The sequence below is a fragment of the Peromyscus eremicus genome, chromosome 6 (assembly GCF_949786415.1).
Source record: "Peromyscus eremicus chromosome 6, PerEre_H2_v1, whole genome shotgun sequence".
NCBI lineage: Eukaryota > Metazoa > Chordata > Mammalia > Rodentia > Cricetidae > Peromyscus > Peromyscus eremicus.
Genome location: NC_081421.1, coordinates 72,546,558 through 72,562,034, shown reverse-complemented (window position 1 = coordinate 72,562,034; position 15,477 = coordinate 72,546,558). Strand labels below are relative to the sequence as shown.

The 15,477-nt window shown below is 40.7% G+C and overlaps 1 protein-coding gene across 2 annotated transcripts in view; it reads right to left on the bottom strand.

Moving 5' to 3' along the window:
- Positions 1–13,868, bottom strand: part of Wars2 (tryptophanyl tRNA synthetase 2, mitochondrial) — an 83,492-nt gene extending 69,624 nt beyond the window's left edge. For both annotated transcript variants that reach the window (XM_059265950.1, XM_059265951.1), the window contains exon 1: positions 13,742–13,868. In XM_059265950.1, the coding sequence (XP_059121933.1) occupies positions 13,742–13,831 (90 nt within the window). In that variant the 5' untranslated portion in view covers positions 13,832–13,868. The remainder of the gene's footprint in view (positions 1–13,741) is intronic.
- Positions 13,869–15,477: the final 1,609 nt, after the last annotated feature.

Genomic DNA, 15,477 nt, shown 5'->3' with positions numbered 1-15,477 from the left:
GAGCTGGCAGGCTGACGAACTCAGCTATCACCCATGTCCAGATCCAGGGTTATGAGTTGGCACATCCCAACATCCATCCCATCTATGATCTGCTAGAGCACGTGAAGGGGCCAATCCTGCAGATCCAAAGCTGTAGAATCTTCACAACACAGAACAACAGGATATCTATCCAAGAGGAGTCCCAGTGAGGATCCAGTATTGATAGTGTAGCAGAAGCCAGAGGCCTCGAGTCAGACCAATGGGTCATTGCAATGAACATTTGCAAGTGAAGATTTATGGACTAAAGAGTGTACTATTTGACTCACTAAGACACACTACAGCTTCCATGATGAGATATTTTTTCTTTTTTGATTTTGTCTTTTTATTTTATTTTATTTTGGGAAAGGAGATTGCAAGGGCAGAGGGCGGATAAGAAGGGATGGGGAGATGAGTGGCATTGGGGTACACTCTTAAATTTACTGCAAATTCGGGAATCTGGTTCTTGTCAGGCTCTACTATCCAAGAGAGTTCAATTATCAGACATTTGAGCTATTGGGCACACTAGTTCTTGATACATTTGTTTGATTTCAACTCTGTCTAGTCCATACGGTACCTGAGGTCTTAATATCATTCTGCCATTTAACATCATAAATGTCAATATTCTTCACTTGAACTGTACATCCATGAGCAATCTCAGCTCCCCTTGCCATTATGTCTCAACAGTCAGGCGAGACTCCATCATGGATTAAGGCTAGTAAGTTCTTTAGATACTTAAATGCTAAATAATTTTGGCAACAGTAAAAATGTCAAAACTCAGTAGACTCTATGTATAAAACCAATTTCTAGTTTTAATTTCAGCTACGGTCTCAACACTAACATTTTAAAAAACTTAAGTCTGTACAATGTACCTGGTGCTGCCCTAGATCTCTATAAACACTAACTCATGTGGTCCTCACAGCAACCATCACAGGTAGATATTATTATCTTCATTTTACAGATTACAAAAGAAGAAGACAGCCATGGAGCACACAAGACCCAAACACTGGCAGCCTGGCTGTAGAGGTCATGCTGTTAACTCTGATCCTGCTCATCTTACAGATGAAGATAACAGTGAGCTCTAGATTCTAGTGCTTGCCGCCCCAGAACCCCAGCTTCCATTATCTAATTATCAAATAGAAGAACTTGGACCAGACCAGTGTCTGACTTCAGAGCCCACACATTAACCCATTAATCTACACTGTCTCCTCAAATCTCACCCCTGAGAAGAGCTAATGCCCAATACTTCTGAAGTCCCTCCATTGATCGTGCCCTTCCAGAAAACTCATCTAGACCTACACCCATCTCCACCTTCTCCCAGAGACAACTTTTTCTGCTGCTGTTCACAGTTACTCTGGATGGCATTTATTCCTTCGTCCCTTTATCTTCAGCCTCTCCATCTTTATACTTGATTTTATAATCATGCTCAAGTTTCCTCACTCCTAAAGACTACCCCGAAAGTTGGCTTAGAATGTCATGTTTACAGCTCCCTTTACCCTCCAAGACAGTTTGTGCTCAAGCAGGCTATTTAAAAGAGCAATCCTTGGCCGGGCGGTGGTGGCGCACGCCTTTAATCCCAGCACTCGGGAGGCAGAGCCAGGCGGATCTCTGTGGGTTCGAGGCCAGCCTGGACTATCAAGTGAGTCCCAGGAAAGGCGCAAAGCTACACAGAGAAACCCTGTCTCGAAAAACCAAAAAAAAAAAAAAAAAAAAAAAAAAAGAGCAATCCTTGATTTCTCATTTCTTGTCTCTGATTAATTTTCAGCCTCAATAGCCATTCTACAATTAGTGATGCTACCATCCCTGGGTTCAAATCAATTTAAATGCTATTTGATAACCTCCAGTCTTTATGTACTATATCAATAACCTTACCCTTCAGCAGACCTTTGAAGTCCCCTTGGAGCTCCTAGATTGACCCTTGAATGATTCCTCTACCTAGTTTCCTTTTACATCCTTCAACTTTCACCTCTAACTCCAGGTTTTTAACATTTTTTCCACTTTATATGCTCACCCCCCTCTCTTCGTTCCTTCTTTCCTTTTTTCCTTCCCTGTGTGTGGTGTACACATGTGTGTACATATGTGCAGTGTATGTAAGCATGAACACCTGTACCTGTCCGTGGAGGTCAGAAGCTGGCATCAGGTGTCTTTCTCCATCACTCTGTGTCTTATTTCTGAGAAAGGGTCTCTCACTGATTGGCTAGGCTGGCTGTCCAGCAAGCCCCCCGGGATCTTCCCGTCTCTGCCTCCCAGAACTGGAATTACAGGCACACAGCCATGTCACCTTTTTACGTGGGTGCTGGGAATCTGTCTTAGCTTCTACCGCTTACACATTATTGACTGAGCCATCTCTCCATCCCCATATGACTTTCTTGCTGTAGAAAACTGAAATTTAAGTACTATTCAAATGATAGTAACTTCGTTAGTGACCATGGCTTTTAACACACGTTTTGAAGAACCAGCCACTTCCTTCTCTCCCCATTCTATCTAGCATGTGAGCCAATGGAAATGGCTGACCCTGTATCCCACATCCACATGATCTAAAGTGAACATGTAACTTCCAAAATGAAAAATAACTGAAACCTGATCAAAAGGCTCACTAGTTAGAAAAAAATAAAACCAGAGGACAAGCTATGTCTCTATTTAAGTCATAAATATGCTAATATATTCCCAATCAAAATTAAGGACACATGGTCAGTTACAGAATTTCTGCTCCATTTTAGAATGTGAAAAACAGCTGCTAGATGTTATGTCAATGCTGAAACACTGGAACGTCCAACACATTTTAAAGAGTTTTGAGAACTAGTCCTGATTTTACAAGATGTTTGGCCATTGAAATCACATACTAAAATAGACAATGTCTGTGAACCCCAAAACTTAGTTACCAATGTGAAGGTATTGGAAAATGAAGCAGGGCGGTGATTAGGTCATGAAGGATAATTTTCACAGATTACTGTCCTTATGAGAAATCCTAGAGAGGCCTCTTGCCCCTCTCACCCATGAGATATTCCAGCTCCCCGTGAACTAGAAAGGAGGCCCTCACCAGAAATGGAACTCACCAGCACTTAGATACTGGATTTCTCAGCCTCCAAAGTATGAGAAATGTATGGCTGTTGTTTAAGCTACCCAATCTATGGTACTACTGTAGCAGCCTAAATAGACTAAAGCACAGGAACTGCTACAGCAATCCTATTCTCCCAGGCAACATGATATTCCATAACTATTCCATGATTACACTGTGTTGATTTAAGTTTAAACATGTACATGACAAATTAAGCAAGTATAGCAATAAAGTTTCTCTGACCATATGTCAAAGTGCCATTAGCCACTTTGAAAGAACACATGCATTACTTCCAGTACTTGGTCACATAAAATCTTGCATTACGCTAGTCCACTCTTACATGGTACAACTAAAAGCAAGGCACATTACATTAGATGTTTAAGGCTGGCCTTACCATGTCTATTACATGAGTGCAGTGAGAGGCAGGGTTGCTTACTATGTAGAATACACCAACATCAATAGAGCAGAAAGTGCTAGGTATGGTTCAACAAGCTGCCTTAGCGAGACGTCAAATGTATGACTGAATGAGAAAAAAAAAACCCCACAATTAATAAACGACTTCTCATCTCTTTCATGAAAGGCAAAAAACAAACCCTTAATTATAATAGCAAAAATATAATAGTAATTATTGTATAGGTAATACAGCATATTTATTGAATTAGATAGCCCCTGGAAGCAGAACTGTTTTCAGAATAAAAGTTTTTCATCTTAATTGTGAATAGGTTCACACTTCCCTGTATATAGAGATAGCAAACTTAAGTATAACAAAAAATCCACTGTAATTAGCAGCACCATGAAAACTAAGACTACAGCTGGCAAAGCAAAATTCAGCCACAGCAAGAGGTTAGAAACTGACAGCCTACTTGGAAAAGCACTGACATAAAATTGCCATCACCTTCCAGTAATAGAAATGCTTATATACACCAGGAAATAACAACACTCACTACCTGCGATAAACACTTAACATCAGATGTAATCAACTAAACACAAAATATATTAAAATGCATGGTTTTTATTCAACAACATGTTTGATATCAATGCTATAGATTTTCTTATGTATCACTGCACTGATTTGTTTTTCACTGACTTCATTCAATAAATAATTACTGGGAGCTTCTATGATAGGAATCATAATACCAAGGACTTAAGTAGTACCTCATTTATCACACATATACGTATCATAGCTACAATTCAACAGGAAGGGCCCATCCTCATTTTTCAGGACATGTAAGGGCCTCCAGGAAGATAATGCCTTGGGAGCTCTATATGGTAAGTGAAGCCTATAGGTCACTTGTGAAACAATGTATATGGAACTGCTTCTAGCTGGAGTGCCCCAAAATAGTCTACAGAACAAAGACATGTACTTCCATCTGTCTCAAGCAAATGTTTTTAGACACAGGCCGATTATAAAGAGGTGTGTGCACATTTCTATAGACAGGGATGAAGTCTCATACAGTTTCAAAATGGGAGATATAATTTCCAAGTGGAAGTGATTACCTCCAGCTTCAGAACAAAATTTTCTAGATTGTTTTAGTAGCATTTTTTTTTTTTTTTGCTGCCGTTTGTTTTAAGCCACTCTATGACTGATGTACAAAAGCTGGACATGGTTTTTGCCACTGGTGAAATAGCTGGGCGGCATGATGCATGCCTATAATCCCCGCACTTGGGAAACAGAGGCAGAAGACTGGAAGTTTGAGCCTAGCGACAGCCACAAAGTAAGACCCTGCCATAAATCAAGTGAAATGAAATGAAATGGGAGAATGGGAGAATATAGAAAGATACAGATGGGAAGAAAGGCCTTTTAAAAAAGATATATTATTAAGTAAAAGAAGTGGCTCTAAGCAAAGGGGAATTTTATGCAACTGTGGGTCAGGAATCCATTTTAATAACAATGGCCTGCATAAGATTTTAAATGTCATGAAGAGTACAGACTTTTTGAGAAGTTACAAGTCTGCTTCTGCTTTTGGGAAATTAATCTGGTTGGGTGTCAGGAAGGAAGGACTGTGTGGCAATGGGGAAAATACTATTAAGGTTGATAAGAGTGGGAACAGTCTTTATCAAAAGGGGAAGCTCTACTGAGTACTAAACATTAGCCAAGGGACTTTATATATGTGGTAGATTCTCAAATCCACATAAAATTCCTACAATGCGAGCATTAGTAACACTTTTGCAAATGAGAAAAGCAAGTTCAGGTAAGTTATGCAACATCACACAGACATGCCTGTGGGATCAAACAGTCACACTTCCTTGTAATGAACAGCCCAACAGAACACAAGGGACCAAGTGTTCTTTCCGATGTCAAGAGTAACATTCTTCACAGAGTTACTAACCTTGCATGCTCCAATTAGTGGCATGTGATGGCTAGAGAATTGCTAGACATTGGAAGTCAAAGTTGTCTGCGTAGGTTTTTTGTTTTTTCTTTTCAACCAAAAATTAGTTATGCGGCAGAGTGCAGCTGCACAATAGTCTAGTCCTTACTATTTCTTTGAAACTCTACCTCTTTACTGTATATTTGTCCCTAACCCAAGGGATCTTTTTTATCTTGTAAGTATTTTTTTTAACTACCTGTTAAAACCAAATCAAGTATTTACGCAAACATATCCACTTCCTTCACCACTGTATTTTCATGTATCCCAAAAGGACTCCTGAGTGAAGATGAATGAATATGAATAGAATGTCCACAGTCTCTACTGGTGGAGAATATAAGGAAAAGTTAACAAGGAGACCTTTGCTTAGGGTATAGTCAATGCTGTTCAACAGTGCTAATTTTAAAGCCTCATCTCATCCTGACAAGTGTACCAGCTGGTAATCATTCAAATCCATACTATATAATTAGTGAATTGTAGACTTCTTTAAGAGTTCCATTAACAAGTTAGAATCCTTTAGAAAGGAATTCCTTATCCTCTGCAGCGAGGACCAACAGCACTAACTACTACCACCTCTCATGCCTTGCCACCATGTGCTTCTACTCCTTGAAGAAAGTATTCTAGCCATAAATCACAACCACAAGCCAGACAGAGATCTCCAATCCGCCTCCGATTTAGCCCTCTCCACCTCCATTCTGCTTGCAGGGCTCTGTCCAGGTTGATCTTTCAGCTACAGGCAATACATAAATATAACTTCCTACATGCACCTTGGGACTCATGTTTTAAAAGCTTTGTTTTATCTAAGGTAATCTTAGTGGTAGTGGCCAATGGAAACAAAGATAAATCTACAAGACAGTTTTGCTCTGTTGACGTAATTCATGCAGCCAAACAAGACCACAAGAACAGCAATAACAAACGTTGATTCAGAATGTCTACCCAGTATGTCAACATGACAAGAAAAGTAGTTTCCATGGAATACTCACAAGTTTTCAAAGAGGTTATCAGCAAATTAACATGCATGATTTCTTTTAGATATTCCTGTCATCTCAGAGTTCATGTATAGGGTCTAGAATCAGGATAACTGGGCTCACATGTTGGCTCTTACACTTGCACATTACATGACCTCAAGTGACTTATTAAACTCTCCCAGAATTCTTATCTGTGGACCAGCTGAGTTGGGAGGATTGATGAGCTAGTATGTATTTGATACCTTTAAAAACTATCCTGGGAACAAGGCAGGCATTCAATGAATGTTTGCTAGCACTACATTCTCCCCATTACCATTACCCTTAGCAATAAGTGAAATCATAAGCCCTATCAGAACAGGGCCCCCAAATGAATTAAGTATTAAACTGATTTAATAGAAATAGGAAAATACTCACTAAATTAAAACTTGAAAGAACACTGATATTTTCTTAGATTGCTATTATCATTGAATTGTTTTTTTTAAAAAAAAGAGGAGGAGAAGACATAATGGAAATATCAGGGAGTTGAAATTTTGAACAGCTAGATAATGAAATTCTATATTTTGTATTCAAGATTAGATGAGAATACGTGAAATATTTTGAACAATACAGAGTGTTATATTAGAATAAGATATTATTATTAAAGAGAATAGATTCTATTTGAAAATGTACACAAGGTCAGAGTTGTTAAAAAATCTACAATTAACATCCCAAGAACTGAGATCAGGGAAGGTTGTATTTGACCACACAGGGCTGCACTCCCACTGAAGCTGTCTCACTAATGAGACAACTTGAACAGGAGACAGGGGAGAAGGAGTGGACATCCTGAATGCTGGTTGCTGGCCTAGCATAGGGATGGAAGTGGAACTATCAAGAGCTCTCATGATTAGACATCACATTGACTTGACTCTTCAACTCCAGAGGCAAAGAAGCAGTCAAAAGACAGTTTGTTAGCCAATTAATTACTCAACTGGTAATAGAGGGGCAGAGTTCAAGAGAAAAAGAAACAAACAAAAATGGCTGTGTCAAGAGAAAAGAGAGCTATAGATGAATTCAGTAAATGATTAGAGGACCAAGAAAACTCAAGTGAGGGGGCAGTACAATGACCTAGATATGATCTTGCTCCGCTCAGTCAACTCCTAATGGCAATAAAATCAGGTCTTAGTAAGAAATGATATAGAGAGAAATCTGCAAATGCCCAGGCCAGAAGTCAGTGTGTCATCTCTGTCTATAAATCATCTCTGTACCTACCATGTTATACCAGGGCATAGCTTCAATCCCCAAAGAGTAAATCTTTCCTGAGAAAAGTCTAGAAGAAAGACTTGGGCTTGGACTACAGTGTTCAGAAGAAAAAGCTCCCCAACACTAGGGTGCACTAATGTCAAGAACACAACCAGGAAAAGTATTCTTTGTGAGAAGGCTGAGGGTCCGCCAGGCAGAGACCCAAGATGAAGCTGTGACACTGCCTTTTGCCTAAGGACCAGCATTTTATGAAGAGTAAGCCCTGAGAAAGCAAGATAGGTAAGAAAGAACAAAAAGATGGAAAGGCCCAGGGAAGGAAAACAGTACTTGATGACTACCCTGTACTCATGGGGCTTAGGTAAACAGAACAAATACTATATTCTCCTTATAAAGTACTAATGTTCGATTTCAGGTCAGCTTCCTAAATAATAATCTATCCATCAAATATGGTCCTGATCAACAAACTCTTTTTTTGTATTAAAGGAAGCTTCAGCCTGAACTGGTCATCTTCTGTAACCTGGTAAAACTTCCAAGAGAGGGATTGGGACCCAAACCCAGACTCAAACCCTCTGACCTACAATTTGCCCTGCCTACAAGATACACTGGGACAAAGGAGGTGCAGAAATTATGGGAGTGGCCAACCAATGACTGGTCCAGCTTGAGACTCATACTATGAGAGGGAGCTCACACCTGACACTGCCTAGAGGTCCAAGACCCAGAGGCCGAATGACCAGAGACCTAGGATTGAACCAAACAGGACTGGCAAAAAAGAAAAAAAAAAGTCAGTGAAATGATTCCTCATGATATTCTGCTCTATTCATAGATTGGTGCCTAGCCCAATTGTCATCAGAGAGGGGTTCACCCAGTAATTGATGGAAACAGATGCAGAGACCCACAGCCAAACATTAGGCAGAGCTCAGGGAATCCTGTGGAAGAGGGGGAGGAAGGATTATGGGAGCCAGCAGGGCCAAGGACACCACAAGAAAACCTACAGGATCAACTAACCTGGGCTCATGGGGGCTCACAGACAGAGAACTTGCATAAGACTGACCTAGGCCCTCTGCATGTATTTTACAGTTGTGTAGCTTGGCCTTCCTGTGGGACTCCTAACAGCCAGGGAGTAAGGGCTGTCCCTAACCCTGTTACCTTCTTTTGGGACCTTTTCCTCCTAATGGGTTACCTTATCTAGCCTAAATAGGAGAGGAAGTACCTACTCTTACTGCAAATTGCTATGCCATGGCTGGCTAACATATATATAGGAGACCTGAACTTTTTTTCTGAAGAGAAAGGAGAAGGAGTGAATGAGGAGAGGTTGGGGGAGGGACTGGGAGAAGAGGAGGGAGGGAGGGGAAACGGTTGGGGCTGGAGAAAAATTAATGAATTAATTATTAATAAAAATGAAAAAAAAGAAAGAAATTCAATATTGTATCTCAGGGGCCCTGGGTTGTGTGTGTGTGTGGCTAGGGATTGGGGAGGAGGACTCAGACAAGAAGGGCTATGGGTATCCCTCTACTCCCTAAACTATTTCACTGATAAGAGGTAATTCCTGATCAAGTGAAAAACCAGAGGCAACTCAGGGTTTGCATGCCAGCACTGTTCTTTACTAGTTCTGTGTCTTGGGAAAGTCAACTATTCTCCCTGAGTTTAGTGTCTTCTTTCATAAAATGCATAAAACAAGAGTTACAAAAACTACTGGAAAGAGTAAGACAAGGTTTGCATGGCATAGATCACGATGCTTTAGCACACAGCATGTGCTGACCAAATATCATTTCCTTTTCTAAAAGATGTAAATATATGTATGTGCAGGCATATATGCATTAATATAGATCTATATACACATATGTACATATCTATACAAATATGTCTATGTATGTATCTATGTATGTATCTATCTATCTACACAAACACAAACACTCACACACATACCAGCTCCTTTGTGTAGATAGTTCTGTACATGCGGTTTGAAAATAACAAACTCAGAAGGAATCTGCAGGGCAGCAGTATTCTCTCTTCAGCACTCCCTGCTTGTGGCAGCCCTAAGGATCATCTATGGTTCTTCCTCTGTGTTTCCAGCAGAAACCTTCAGTGGTTTTTATTGGCTGTCCAGAGTCATTTTTCAAAGACCTGAGATATTTATATTTATACCAACTCAGTCCACATAGACCACTAATCTAAAGGGCATTTTCAACAAATGTATTTACTTCTGAGATGAAAAGAAGCTGTAGGGTGGATCCACAGAGCGCCCTCTTGCACTGCTTAAGAAAGCAGAACTGATCAAACAGTCCGATCAAACTGGCACACTCCTCAGCTAACAAGACTCTGAGCTGACTGGCAGCTCCTAAAGCTTCCCATGCAGGTGGAGCAGATGGAGCATACTGCACAGACAGAACTGGAAACAAACCGAGTAAAACATTACCAGGAACACCCCAATTTCATGGCATTATGATCAAAGAAACCTAACCAACAATAATCATAAACTGTGGAGCAGAAACGCCCACAGTAAACTTTACCGTCCCAGTTCCACCACTAATTAACTGGGAAAGGATTTAAACAAATCTTATTTTCTAGCTCTTAAAGTGCTAACACCTGCCTCACTACCGAGTCAGAAACATCTCTTGTGTGTGCTCTTGCCAAAACCCGCAACTCTGGTCTAACCATGAGAAATCCCTAGCAGAACTCACATTGAGCCATCCTACAACTCGTACTCTAGGACTGTGGCAAAGGTATTAATTTCAATAGTGAAGACCAGAGAGCAATCCCTGTTGGAGAGCACACAGCAATGAAACCTGGGGTCCTGCATTCCATTCGGATGAAGCAACAGGAGTGCTGGTAAAACTGGCAAAATTAGAATTTGGTTTATATAGTATTATATGGGTTATACCCAAACTGACAGCACTGCACAGATGTTAAGTTTCAGTTTTGATAATTATGAGTGTGTGGCACAAACTGTATCACAGGCTAGACAGCAACTAACTCTGCAACTTTGGAAATCTTATTTTTTTTTTTTTAAGTTTTATCATGCAGAAATTTAAGGCAGTGGCTCTTTTTTTCTTTTTGAAACATGTTTCCTTCATCTAATGGTTACATTTTGACCATCAGCAGGAAAAAGAATAGGGCAGTGTTGGCCAAACCTAGGATGAGAAGGGGTTTAAAAAAAAAAAAAAAAGAGGACTTTTTATATGTGAAGTGAATGATTACAAATAGTCTTACAAAAATCTTCTAACCAAGACTATTTCATTGTTTCCAAACTACAATCATGAATGGGTGCTTAAAGAAGGGCAGATTTACTGTTTGGTCAATGATGACAGGCTTAAATGTACCTAATACCATCAGCCTTTAAACATCACGTCAGATTTTCATTTCTCTGACTTTGTGATTACTCTCATCTCGTCAGATTTCAACAGTTTCCTGTCAAGCAACACCTGACAAAATAAACCATTTTCACACAAATTGTAGACATCCACAATGAATATGGTATGATGTGCTCTTATTCAGATTTTCTTCCCCTGCTCCCCTCTTGAAAATACCAAGACTAAACCCACAACCTCTCCCATACTAGGCAAGCACTAGCCACACCTCTAGCCCCTTTCTTGCTACTTTATGTTTGAGTGTACATGTCACTTTGAGAAGTAAATATGTCACACTTCTCACAAATACCACATTTCTTATCCAAGATATTGCTTAAAAAAATCCCAAAACATTAAAAGAACTTAGGATTCACAGTACATTCAGCACAGTTTCTAACAAAGCACACTAGGGCTCATCTATGTCGGCTCCCACCTCAGGGGGCAAGTGCACAGCCTAAACCAACAACCAAGTAACTTAACCATTCCTTGGTTTGATAAAACAACAACAACAACAACAAAAAACACCTATGTGATAAATATGCAATTCCTTCTATTATAATATACTCTTACAAAAATATTTTTTTGTTTTCTACAAAGGTTATGAGATGTCATAAAAATGTCCAGTGCATCTGGTTTGAGAATCCAAGTCTTCCTTCACATATTTCTGCATCTGTTCACAAAATCCCTTGGACTTCAAAGGAAGCTTTTCAATAGAAAAAGAAGACACACACAGGAAAAGTGGCCATAAATTTTTAGGAGTCGTTTTCCAAGGCCACTTTAATAATGGCAATATAGGACAGGTATCTCTTTCAGAAACCTAAAATGCCAAAACAGCACCAGTGACTACAGTTTTGTATGGAGATTTATGCTTTCAAATTTTTCTGGTTATAAAAGTGATATATCTGCAATTTGAAACACGTGAGACAAATGCTTAAAACATACTTAAATTACTTTTAATCCACTATTTAGGATGAACAAAACACAACAAAAATGTTAAAGAAGGTTGTTTCCTTCCAGTCTTTTTTCCTAAGTGCAAACACTTATGTACAAAAAGTACAATGTTTAATCCCTTCCATCAGTCTTTCAGGAGGACTTCATTAGTGTTTTCACACCTCGGTCATCATGTGCACTGTCACTTAGCTGTATCCCCAGCCATCATTTTACTTTTTATTTCGAGATAAAAAAAAAACTCACTTAATTACCAGACTGACTTTGAGCTTACTTTGTAGCCCAGTCTGGTCTTGAACTTGTGATCCTCTTGCCTCCACTTCAGCCTCCAGAATAGTGGGGATTACAGGCCTCTGCCATCAGGCAGGGCTTGCCCTGGTCTTTCATGCCATCATTTTTAAGTGATATGCATTATGACACTGCAGAAACAGTACTTTAACATTTAGTTCTTTTTATTTAAAGCTAAATTAAGGGTTTTAAAATAGCAATCTGTCCTAGAAATTCTTGGTTGCATACACATTAATATGCCTATCAAATTTCTATTCTAAAGAATCAAATTCCCAAACCTCAAGGAAAACAGCATTTGATGGTTAAAGTTGGAATCAATTCTTACCTAACACTGTTTCTTAAAACTTAAAGTAACATTTGAACAGCTGTTTGCTGAGTCTCCAGTATATTATGTCTTTTATTCTTACAAAATCTTGTGAGGTTTATATTAATGAAGAAAAGAGAAGTTCAGAGAACAAGTAACTTACGGGATGATTAGAAACATAATCTTACATGTTGGTTTTCATCTACACTCACTGGCTATACTTTATCTTTATAGTCATGAACCCACAGGATTTCCAGGCTTGGAAACATTAACATGCCAATCAGTTCAACTGTTCCTCTATCCCATCTGCTAAAGAAAATAAGCCCAGAGGATTGAGAGACTCGATCTATAACACAGTTAGCAAATGTCAGAAAAAGCCAGGAACGTTTGGGATGTTTTCCTAACTTCCAGGCTGGCTTGCTTTTCAGTACATCAGTTATGATAAGACATCCTCATGTCACCTCTGTGCATTAATGGTGATGAAGGAGTTTCATCACAGAAGCTCAAATGTCCTTCCTTCCTTGATAATCTAAGTCAAAAAGCCATATTCTGGGATGTATGGTGCTTGTCTGAAGGAGTAGAAGCATACCACCAGGCACTGTTTGGTTTTGAGGGTAAAATGCAAATATGGTGGGTCTCAACCCAAAGTATCAAGCTCAGCAGCAGTCGTGGTAACCTCAGTGCTGTCAGGCAAGCAACAGAAAAGCACCTCTGGGTTGTTGTGGGTTACAGGGCCTGGTGGATACAGGCCTAAGGATCAAGACGTTCCACGCCGCTAGCTGCAGCACCAACCTAAAGACCAATTCTAAGGCACCTTTTCCGCTTTCTCCGCTGCACCCGGGGTAGCTGTTATGGAAAGGAGGATTAAAAAAAAAAAAAAAATGACAGAACCGTGCATAGAGCGACCTCAGAGCAACTAGGTCTCTAACAACGTCGCGCTCTTTCAAGAGGCGGCTTCCTGCGTTGCCTGGCAACGGTGGCCACGTGGCCGGGCGGCGCGAGCCTTCCAGCCGCATTGCCTTATTCTGTCACGTGGGTTTGCGACGTCGCCGCGCTCCGAGTCGGGGACACTCATAGGCTAGTAGGACCTCGGAGAGAAAGTGCAGGGGACTCTTTACAGGAAGCAAGAAATCAGTGCCGGGAGGGGAGGGGAGCGGCAAGGCGCTCGCAGGACCGGAAGCCCACTGCAGAAGGCCGGCTCGGGTTACCTGGGGTGCAGGAGTAGCTGCGGGTCCCTTGTGAAGTGCCCGGATGAAGCTCCAGCACTCACGCGCCTTCCGCACGGAGCACAGCGCCATCTTGAGAAGGGCGGAGCCGCCTGGCCCGGAGTGACGTTTGCGGGCAAGCCGGAGTTGTGCTTACTGCGCATGCGCTGGTCCTCTAGGTGGCTGTTGCTGGAGCTAGGGATGTTTCCTGGGTTTGCAGAGCAGGTGCGGCCAGGAATGAGGTGGGACTAGACTTTAGCGTTTTCCCTACAGCCTTCTTCTTTGTGCCAGCTTCCCTGAGGGAGACTCTCTCCCCTCGGGAATAAGTTGTGCTTTAAACATGGAAGTAAAAGAGATCACCCACCCTAAACCAGGGCCGTAAAACAGACCCAAGGCTTCTGGGAACCTGCGGCCCATGGATTACCATGGACACCAAAGGTGGCAAAGATAGGCAATCTCCCACGCTGCAGTTTTGAAAATAAGTCACTGACTCTAGCGAAGCTATGCCCCCACCCCACCCCATCCCTTTCTACTACAAAAAATTGTCAGACTCTACATGGCTTGCTCTTCTGTACTCACGGATACTGAACTGAAGGGCACTAACCTCCAAGACCAATAAAAATGTGCTCTCACGGTTTTGAGGTCAAACTAAATCTATTTCATTTTCCCTCCACTGACTTATTTTTTTACAGGAAAAAAGTCAAGTAGGTTGTTTTTCAGACCTAGCTACCAGACGTAGCTTTCTATTCATGTCTCTTAAGAACAAAGCCTGCTTCTCCTAGAGGACCATAAGTGGCTTTTTGAGACCTATGTGGTGGTCATAGGGGCCCCAACTTTACCCTAATGCCCTGAGTGAAATACTCTGATAGTACAAGGGTATGTGTATAGCTTGCCTTTAGGAAGTGTGGAGTCTATTGGATAGCAGATAAATACTTGGGGCACACTGAGGAGATGGTGTAGAAGCAAGCACCACGTTCAGAGTAGATGATGCTTAGGGCTGCAGTGCTACCTGGTGATTTAGTAACAGCTTAGTAATCCAATGATGCTTGGTGGAAGAAAGTGTTTTGTATTAAGATACTTGACTTCTATCAGTGGACCTGAAAACTCAGATCAAGAATCAGTAAAAATGTAACTGGAGCAGATTTGGCACAATCCTATTGTATTTCTTATATTAGTCTATGAAACATATACTGGAAATTACCAAGGGATCATGGGAGGTTAAGTTGTATATGAGGTGCCTGTACTCCTAAGAAGTTCAAATCTAAGGATAAAATGAAACTCAAATCATATAATAAAATCTCCTAAGTGTGCAATTGGCCCTGAAGTTCAAGCACAATCGTTATAATTGGAAGTGAGCAGGGAAGGAATTACAGGTATGTGGTCATAGTTCGTCCCTTAACAGAACATATCAACATGATTTTAGTTTTGTCAGTTAAATTCAAGGTGCATGTGCTGCCAAGTGCAAGGCACTTGAACTGCATACCTGTGTGTGGACCTTAGGAGAGACTTGAGCTACAAAACATGGTATTAGGAGCCAAAACAAACAAACAAACAAATCCAAGACAACCAGGGGAGGAGGAAATGATATAATTTCAAAAAATAAAAAAGAGAGAGGGAACAACATAATAATTAACCTTGCTTGCCTTGGGTTTTCCATGCAATAACCTGAACTAATGCATAGCTGTAATCTTTAGATAAATACCCTTCCATGCCTCTGACCCAGAGAGCAATGCATGTGG